Source organism: Liolophura sinensis, chromosome 8, assembly GCF_032854445.1.
Source record: "Liolophura sinensis isolate JHLJ2023 chromosome 8, CUHK_Ljap_v2, whole genome shotgun sequence".
Classification (NCBI taxonomy): domain Eukaryota; kingdom Metazoa; phylum Mollusca; class Polyplacophora; order Chitonida; family Chitonidae; genus Liolophura; species Liolophura sinensis.
In genome coordinates, this window is record NC_088302.1 from 45,435,874 (window position 1) to 45,446,038 (window position 10,165).

The following is a 10,165-nucleotide window of genomic DNA, read 5'->3' on the forward strand; positions in this document are numbered from 1 at the left end:
TCTTTGTGCGGTTTACATTTCATAAGATCGGAGCAGGGAAGAACTCTTCACTATTTGGGTAGATCTAAACATGGGTTACTAAAGTATTTATATGCATGCCGCAGAGGTCACTCTTCAGAGCTGTTTAAGCAGACGCCGGAAATCACCGAGGCGTTGTGAATCCTTTCTAGACTGGATTACCTCCCCTAATCCAACACGATTTGGCAGCATGAGATTGGGTAATCTTGTTGAACGCTCTTCATGAATATTTATCGATATGGTGAATTTATCTGATTACCTCCCCTACTGCGTTGAGTACTTTTTTCAACACACAGATCTATTCTAGATGCTGATAACGAGGTGTTTCGAAATATATGCGTTGCTCCAAAGAAAATATAACTCGGCTTGTTTCCATATGAACATGAACATGAACATGAATTTCTACGCTCTCACTGTTCGTGAGGCCTTATTTGTTGAAAAAGTGGCCTGAGTTTCATTTGCCGCACCTCTTGTCGAACTGCGCTTTGTGCAAGTTTGTAGATATTTCTTGTGTCCTGCCTTTTTTTAAAACTTTACATACGAAAGCCCATTGTCTGTTGGCTTTCATCGTGTGATGGTGACCAAGCCACCGAAACTTAACCGCGAGTTTTTCTACCGTTCCAGTCACGACCACGTGACCGGGTTATCCTGAACTGTGTCAAAGTTCCTCCATGTTGTAGTCAACCTTCTTCATATCTGCGTTTGTCAAGGTCTTCTGTCTAACTTGTCCTCTAGGACATACTCGTCCCAGGATGGCGACGAAGTACAAACAGGATATGCCTCCTAGGTCGGGATACGGACCTATAGAATGGGCTAAAAAGATTCCAAAAAAAGGAATGTCGGGTAATTCATTTTATCCCAGTTCTAACTTTGTGGTGTCGAAAATTCGACCACAGATAATGCTACGTGTGTAAATAAATTTGGAATAAAAGTCAGATGATGATAAACTGTGTTACTTTTGCCAGGAATGTTCGCACAAATAAAATTGCGTGATATCATAACATGGAATTTTTACAGTTCAACAGGCACAGATTCATTGTTTATCAAAGTAAACGTATCGTTGGTAAAAGTTATTGTCGACTAAGTTGATTGAAAATACCATGGCAACTAATGAAGAGTGCTTAAGACTTAACTATCACAATGTACCATAACTTTTATTTTTCATTTATCAGTTTGGTTCATGCTCAAATGATGAAAGTGCTTATTTGCTACAATTGTCCGTGAGAATCCATGGCATTAATAGGCCCATTCTGTATTTCAGGGGTCTCGCAAGCTCACACAATTATTGGAGAGACAGGTGGGCGCTTTCGCAAACTAATGTGGATTAAAGACATTATTTGGCGGTAGTTGCTGTATTGAATACACATCTGTCTGTCCACTTGATGGTGCCATGGGTACCTAACAAAAAAAATCACAACTGCGGTAGTGTGCGAGATCCCTCCACCTATCTCGCTGATATCTGCATGAACTTGCAAGACTCCTGAAATGCTGATTGAGCTTATACCTCATAATGTAGTAGCCCTGAATGACTATTACTTTGCTTTTTTATATGTGGCTGGCACTTGCATAGTGATGGATTGCCCCCATTCACCCCTAAAGGAAACATCGCGAAATTTTGGAAAAGAGGCGATTACTCCGCACCTTTCCAGTTACTCCTATACAATGCTTAGGGTCCTAGACCACCAGACAGATTAAAGTTGAGCTGTTGATCATCCCAGAGGTAAATACTTATCCGTATTTCAGCAAGTTGAACTTGTCCGCTCACTTGAACTTCACAAAGATGGCCGCCCATTACTTACACCATGCAGGTGCAATGGTTGCTGGGACACACATGCCCATCGTTTGAAGCTGTGAAGCCCGAGAACTATCAGTCATTTTGGGAATCATTGGACAGTTTGGGCTTGCTGAAATATGGATGGGTATTTACCTTTGGGATGATTGACAACTCAGGATTTTATCTGTCTGGCGGTCTAGGGCCCTAAGCATTGTATAGGGGTGGCTGGATGGGTGTGGGAGGTTAGTAATCATCTGTTTTGTGATGTTTCCTTTAGGGGTGAATGGGAGCAATCCATGACTATGCAAGTGCCAGCCAAATATAAAAAAGCAAAGTGATAGTCACCCAAGGTTAATAACCAAGCAATTTCCTGATACATCTAGATGTAACAGTGTTAGGATGAATGCAAGAATTTTTAAAATAGCACATATCAATTTCCATGACTAAAAGAGAATGTCCTATCAAAATAGTGCTACCTCCAAGGATGTCATTTAAATTTTTTTTTTTTTATCATTATCTTTAATGTTTTATTGAGTAAACCAATACAAGTTCCTTAAAATTACATGCAGTAAATGACCTCAAATTTCTATCATGGCTACATGTTGCTGATGTAAATTGCTCATTTTGTGTGAGATTCTGAGAGTTCTGTTGATCTAAGAAAAGTGTTTGAATGTTTTGAAGGTACTATGGTATGCTACTGGAAAAATGCAACCCCGGATGGCTGTTCGTCTTTTAATACTTCGTCTGGTGCTCAGATGTGAGCAGAGCGATAAAATCACGAGCTGTCGATCATCTAAATATTAAAAAACAAGCAGCCATCCTGAGAAATATATAATGCACATTTTTGGGAGAGGGTTTAGGTCATTACTGTAGATTAGTGGAAAGCTTCAGTGGTAATCATCTTTTATCAGAATTGAGCTCCAATGTAATGTTCCATTTACATGTACATTTACTTTTGTTGCATTAATAGATATACTGAAATCTGGTTTATATTTGCATGAAAATAATAACTCTGGCATTCTTTGTCATTTTTATTTTCCAGGGTTTGCCATGTTTGGGGCCTTCCTTGGGGTGAATGCATTTACCTGGTCATATGCATTCTTCAAATTGCAAGAAGTAAAGTAGGTTGGATGTATAAAATCTCAGTCCTCATGAAAAATAAATATTGTAGGAGCTGTGAATTTTCACATTGTGACAGAAATTATTGTCATCTTTACCTACTGCTTTTCATCATTTATTTATCATGCTTCCCTCTTTGCTAAAATTTTACATATATAGAGGTCCACATCATCCTAGCTGGACTTCGCTTTAGATCATTTGGATTATTATTATTATTATTGTTCTTAGCTTGTTTAATTGCGATGTCTCGAAAACTAGTAAGTATATAAAAACCAAACCTTGGAGTTTATATAACAAACGTATGAAGCAACTTTTGACCGTCACATCATTTACTGTAATTCTTTAACCTTTTCTCATGTTTGCAAGGTGTTCATTATAGCATATTCTGAAGGCATTATTCTGTATTGACTGATAAACTTATACTTTTTGCAAAGTCCTAAAACTTTCCAATCCAACCAATGTCGTTATGTCTCCAAAAACAAATGGAAAGTGTGCATAAATTGCATTTAAAGTTGATATGCGAAAAGGTTGAGGAATCAGGGTAGCAGCCATTTTAAGTTTTATTGATAAGCTGAAAAAATCCAGAACGGCTGAAGCTATAGGCACGAAATTTTCATCAGCGGTTTCTAAGTGGATGTCAGGCCCTGCAAAGTACAATCAAACCAATGAACAATCCAAAGTAATTCAGTTCTATAAACTGCTTGAAATAATTAAAGAAATACACTATAGAGTGCACCTTAATGTCAGGATTACAAATTGTATGGTATAGTTTTCATGTTATGACCCAAAACCCAACAAAAATTTGATAAAAACCCTCGTATTTAAATAACATGGGAACTTTGTGCTGGACTGCATGAAACCCTTCGCTGCAGTTTTCCCATGGGATGGGCATCAAGTTTGCAACAATGTATTCTTTTTGTCTTTTGTGCTCAGCAATCAGCAGAAGCTCAAAGCTGCCTAATCTGGATGCTAGTCTTTAGAAGTAGGCCAATTGTGAATGATGCTTGGCAGTCTTCTAGGGTTCAAACCTAGTATATTACTTTCCATTTTTCCGCATTTTTTGTTTCTGTTTCTAATTCTTATTTCTAGTATCCAGTATACAGTTTATTTTGAGTGCACAGAGCTGATCCCCAAAATTGCAATCCTCAAGGCCCAATAGGCATTGCATCTAGCTGCCTTTGGTTCAAATCCAGTTAATTCCTGCCAATCTTTTTTCGCTTGTTTTCCCATTATGATGAACTTTACAGACATCAGGCTCCTAAAAGTGGTAAAAGATTAGTAGTGTGGACACTGGCAACACTGTTGGATAACAGCTTTAATTTGTCTTGATTTTCTTTGTTCTGATTGGTTATTGCTTTTCATGCCATAACTGCTCCAATTAATGTCAAAGTTTGATAAAATTCTGTACACAGGTTCAGTTCATGTAAACATCATGTCAGGTACAACAACCAGATTGACCTTGAACTGTGGTTTAATGAACTTATTCCACATATCCACTAAGCACCAGGAAGTGGTCTTTTCATTTTCAGCCTTGGCTTTTTTTGTGGTCCTTGGTGTAGATCAATTTTATTTTAAAATGAGCCTGTAAACATGTTACATTTAATTCTTATGGTCATATTGTTTACACTTTCAATGAGACCAGGTGATCATGCACAATGTATTTAGTTCCATAATGTTCAGGTATTCATTGTGTTTAGTATTGTTACTACACATTTTTTTCTTCTTTTTTCACAGAAAGATGAATTTGGAAGTAACAGAATCCAGGATAGCGCTAGAACCATTAATTATGGCAGAGAAGCACCGAATGTGAGTTTTCATGGTCTTTGTGCTGATATCTTAAGCAGGTGTTCTTATTCCTCTGAACACTTTAGTGCTTCATCTTAAACAACTGTTAGAATAGATCCGCCTAATCCACCATGTTGTACGGCAAATGTCTCATTACACAACTGTCAGAAGTGGATACCTAAGGAACCTGTAAAATCAGTAATTGTAATTGTCTTTTGCCTCAATGTTTATCCGCTTGGGTCTCTTTTGTTATATTCCTCCTAACCCAGCAAGAGTGTGAACATCAGAATAAAGTATTTTAAAGTGAGGTAGGGCTAGAGTTTGATAACCAGCTCAGTTTCAACATCATGAAAGATCAGGACAGAGTAGAGCCTTAACTGGTTTGTTAGTGTCAAATATGTAGTAAATTACTTACTACATGTATTTCTAATTTTATGCAACTAAAGCAAAACCCAAAGCTTCTAACTCCAGGTATAAATACATGAAGTTGTATTCTAATTTTGTCGCTGGTAGGAGTTTGGTTTTCATTTTTGTTGCCTCTTTGGCAATGGCAGCAATGGGATACAGCATTCCGTCCAGTCTTGTACTATTACTGATATTTGTCCATATGCGTTTATATACATATGTATACATGTGTAATATTTCTCCCCCTTGCAACAGTCAATGCAAGATACCCCTTTTAGATGATATCATCTATATATAGCTTTGTAAATCAACTGTAAGTAATTCCTGAGTTTGATATGTCTGTCTTATGTTGCATCATCTGTGTCTTTGCAGGTTGATGAAACAGTTTCGCATGATTCGTGACGAGGAGAACGAACTGATGAAGGACTACCCTGGCTGGGAGACTGGTAAGCTGTTTGATGAGCCCATCTTCCACAACCCTCGGGGGAGGTTCATTCTGCCGGGGTGGTACGAGTACTACATTCATAGCAGCTGGTGGGACCTCTACGACAGAGTATATGAGAAGCGTTACCATTAACAGTGCAGTGTTCGTAGAAATTGTCCTAGCTACGAGTAACGTGTGGTGTTCCGCTACGTTGTCTCTTGGAGTGTGAATATCATAATGAATGAAGTAGAACATCAATGGACTGTGAGGTGTAAGCCACAGTGTAAGCTGGAAACAGTGTTTTCCTTTTTGTAAAAAAAAAAATGTCTATCCATGCTTCACCTTGAATTTAGCAGACTGAATGTTTATTAATAACTAGAAAATAAAAATTGTGTGATGTTATATCAATGACATTTTTCATTTATGCGTGTGATTCTGTTGTGGACATACCAGTAAACCATAAATGTGACTCGTAATTTCTCAGGAGCATTTTAGCAAGGATATCCCATGACTCCATGCATCTGGTTTTGCTTCTTGATGATTGAGCAGTGCAACAGAACAGCATTGATATCACTTATGTTTACAGTTGACAAATTGTATAGAATTTAGGTAAAAAAGTGGTGCAATTCTTTTCATCCAGGGTGCTCTGGGACCCATTCTACAAAACTGTAGCAAAGCTGCCTAAGTACATTTACCACGGTGATGTATTTCTTCACTGTATGTTGTGATGGTAAATTGCATCAGACGTAGTTTTGTGGCTGTTTCGTAGAATTGGCCACGGGTGTGTGTAAAATGGTAAATCCATTACTTTCTGATTGAATGTCACGGCAGGAGGACCAAAAGCACTGGTTTGGGTGCTTGTTCATCACCGTTTGCGAATGCCCGAGTTATTTTTTAATACACGCATAGATACTGCCATTGGTTTCGCGGACATATTACTCCTATTAAGAGCATTAAATAAACAATACTGCCACAATTAGGAGACAAACTGTCCTGATAACATGAGCTACTGTGTTCTCCCTCACCTGTAATGTACAGAAGTTATGACCTCTCCAGTGAAAACAGGGTGGGCTGTGTCATCATGCATTGAACATTTATGGTGGATTCTTGTTTGTTGAGTTTCTCAGTACGTGTATCGAGCATTATGCCAATAGTTTGAGACTTGAGCAATTTCCAGGTAGGCATGGTAGGGAGAAGACAAAAATGCAGTGACATGACAGTATACAGGAGCCTCACTGTGTGCAGTAATGTCACAGTATTAAGGAACATCATAGTTTGCAGGAAGCTTTCAGTGTGCAAGAATGTCATAGTTTGCAGGAACGTCGTAATTTGCCGGAACATTGCAGTATGCATTGGTGCCATAGTCTATAGGAATGTCATAGTATGCAAGAAGCTCACAATGTGCAGGCATGTGGTTTGCAGGAACGTCGTAGTTTGCAGGAACATCGTAGTTTGCAGGAATGTTGCAGTATAAATGGGCGTCACTCATTGGTGTCACACTATGCAGGAACCTCACAGAATGCAAAGACATGATAGTATACATTATGTAGTGACATGACAGTATACATTATGTAGTGACATGACAGTATACATTATGTAGTGACATGACAGTATACATTATGTAGAGACATGACAGTATACATTATGTAGTGACATGACAGTATACATTATGTAGAGACATGACAGTATACATTATGTAGTGACATGACAGTATACATTATGTAGTGACATGACAGTATACATTATGTAGTGACATGACAGTATACATTATGTAGTGACATGACAGTATACATTATGTAGTGACATGACAGTATACATTATGTAGTGACATGACAGTATACATTATATAGTGACATGACAGTATACATTATGTAGTGACATGACAGTATACATTATGTAGTGACATGACAGTATACATTATGTAGTGACATCACAGTAGACATTATGTAGTGACATGACAGTATACATTATGTAGTGACATCACAGTACGCAGGAAGATCAGAGTGTTTAAGAAGTGTAGTGACATGACAGTATACATTATGTAGTGACATGACAGTATACATTATGTAGTGACATGACAGTATACATTATGTAGAGACATGACAGTATACATTATGTAGTGACATCACAGTATACATTATGTAGAGACATGACAGTATACATTATGTAGTGACATCACAGTATACAGTGACATGACAGTATACATTATGTAGTGACATCACAGTATACATTATGTAGTGACATGACAGTATACATTATGTAGTGACATCACAGTACGCAGGAAGATCAGAGTGTTTAAGAATGTCACAGTATATAGGAACACCACAGCATGCAGTGAGATGTCAATAAGCAACAACATTGACTTCACTGGTTAATAACATCATTGCAGTGTATTCGACTTTACTGGTACTCCTGTACCCTATAACAAATGACCAATTATCAGTCAAACATCCATAGCCACTTGAGTAATTAATGCATACACTTACATCCACTCTCGTAATTGTCTAAGAATTGCTGTCTCTTGCTTATCTTGGCCAAAAGGGTACAGAGTAGATCTGCCCACGATAAAGGCCATGGAATTGCACCACTATTGGACTATTCCTGTCCACTCTCAGTTTGTTCTCAAGAAATTTATAAACTGGAAACATAGAAACAGTTTAAAATTGATAAATTCTGAATTCCATAGAAAACATTGGGTTTCAGTCTATAAGTCTACAGATGCTACACTTAAAAAGAATTTTAAAAAATGAACTGTTATCAGAAAATGAAAAACTTGAAAACACAATGAACAAAATATCCCAAGACTTTAATAAAGTATTGTAGAAAAAACATTTTACATCTAAACTGATACAGATGGTGTTAACACACAAACTGTGTGCAAGGAGTACAGACTAGTACATGGATGTAAATTCCATTTCAAACAAAGATTACATTTATTCTGTTTAAACACACAAAAACATTTGTAATGGTACTTGTAAAAGTTAATTAAAATTAATACTGACTTTAACATGTATATTAGTATCAAAATGGACATGCATGTAATACTGCTTCAAATTTAACACTCTAACATTGTATCTCGTGGTTCTGAAGACTAACCAAACGGTCAGGTAACTATTATTTCACCCATATGATCGCTATAGTATAAGGTTATGATTTTAGCTGGTGTATGTTATGATGTACATATATAATATTTGAACATACCTCGTTAAGGCACAGCCAGGTTATTTGCCTTTCTCACAACAAACGGATGATTAACAGTTTTAATTCAAAGTACTGAGAGTCTGTTTCAGGAGGTTACATATCATGCATATATCAAAATGCACACATAATTATTGTGGTACAAAACTTTGCAAAGTATTCAAACATTACAGTACAAAAAAAGACATAGTGAACATATTGGTAAACAGCTCATGTTTCATTTATAGTTGAACAAGCGCATCAGGAAAAAACATGCAAACCTCATTAAATACACTAGTAAGTTAATGGCAACTCCAGGCAAAGGGTATATTCTATCAATCAAAACACTTTGACATGTATAAAGACATGTATAATTCAAAATCGCAAGTATAAAAACAGAGTATATTAGCAGTAATACTGGCTTACATGTAATATCGTAATGAGGGTAATACTTCTGTAATGTTAAGTTTCAACAGTATAAGGTATCTTGGCCGGTAAGGTGGTGTGCATGTTCAAAGTCCAGTTAGTCCTGGTTTATCTGCCTAGGTTCCTCCACCCATCAACTGGACAGTGACCCATTATTTACATGTACTACATTGTTAGATAGACATGTATTCAGGAATAAAGAGCAGCAGTTGACAACTGCCAATCTGCATGTCAGGCAAACTTAAGAAAAGTAGATGTTACAATGTACTGCATATGCACATATGGCCAGGAAACAAGGTTAGACGCTAGATACAATTTCACACTGAAAGCTAGGAGATTCTGGTGACAGCAGAACACTACTATACTTGTCAATAACCACTGATGATTTACCAATATCCACATGTGAAAAATACATTCGCCAACAGATAATTTATTTACTGATACAAAAATTATCTCACTTACTAATATCAAAAATTCACTTTCAATAATTAGTTTAAAGAAAAACAACAGTTGTTTTAACACGTTCAACAGATTGCATATTAGGATTCAGATAATGTGCTCAAACTCCAGGTGTTAAAAAGTTTGGGGAACAGGCAATGAGTGTGTTGTCAATGGATCAGTAATACCAGGGGATTATAAAATCAGTTTGGCCTATGTGTTCCTAATAGGATACAGTCAACTTAAGCTTTCATTGGTAAGACTCGAAAATTCTCCTTTTCCTCTAAATGATAAAGAAATAACAAGTGGTGAAAATCTGCTTTCTCTGAAGTCATGAAAGTATGCTTTCAATGAACTTTGTAATGACTTCACAGAAAGCTCCCAGCATGTGAGTTGAAAGCTTGTTAGACTGTAATCTATTCTTGATAATCTCCTCTGACTGTAACCTACCATAGATTGTCTCTGCTGACTGTAATCTACTGTAGATTGTCTCCTCTGACTGTAACCTACTGTAGATTGTCTCTGCAGACTGTAATCTACTGTAGATGGTCTCCTCTGACTGTAACCTACTGTACATTGTCTCTACTGACTGTAACCTA

At 37.1% G+C, this 10,165-nt stretch overlaps 1 protein-coding gene across 1 annotated transcript; it reads left to right on the forward strand.

Annotated features, from left to right (window-relative positions):
• Positions 1–660: 660 nt before the first annotated feature.
• LOC135473775 (NADH dehydrogenase [ubiquinone] 1 alpha subcomplex subunit 13-like) lies at positions 661–5,933 on the forward strand. The gene is made up of 4 exons (XM_064753668.1): positions 661–861; positions 2,835–2,913; positions 4,646–4,717; positions 5,474–5,933. Exons 1-4 carry the CDS (start codon positions 771–773, stop codon positions 5,676–5,678), a joined length of 447 nt encoding a protein of 148 aa, XP_064609738.1. The 5' UTR covers positions 661–770; the 3' UTR covers positions 5,679–5,933.
• The last annotated feature ends 4,232 nt before the right edge of the window (positions 5,934–10,165 follow it).

What these genes read in the sequence shown, in the direction of transcription:
- LOC135473775 (XM_064753668.1), top strand. Translation starts at nt 771, where the DNA reads ATGGCGACGAAGTACAAACAGGATATGCCTCCTAGGTCGGGATACGGA. An exon ending in TCCAAAAAAAGGAATGTCGG is followed by an intron (nt 862 to 2,834) that starts GTAATTCATTTT and finishes TTTATTTTCCAG; the next exon opens with GGTTTGCCATGTTTGGGGCC. An exon ending in ATGGCAGAGAAGCACCGAAT is followed by an intron (nt 4,718 to 5,473) that starts GTGAGTTTTCAT and finishes GTGTCTTTGCAG; the next exon opens with GTTGATGAAACAGTTTCGCA.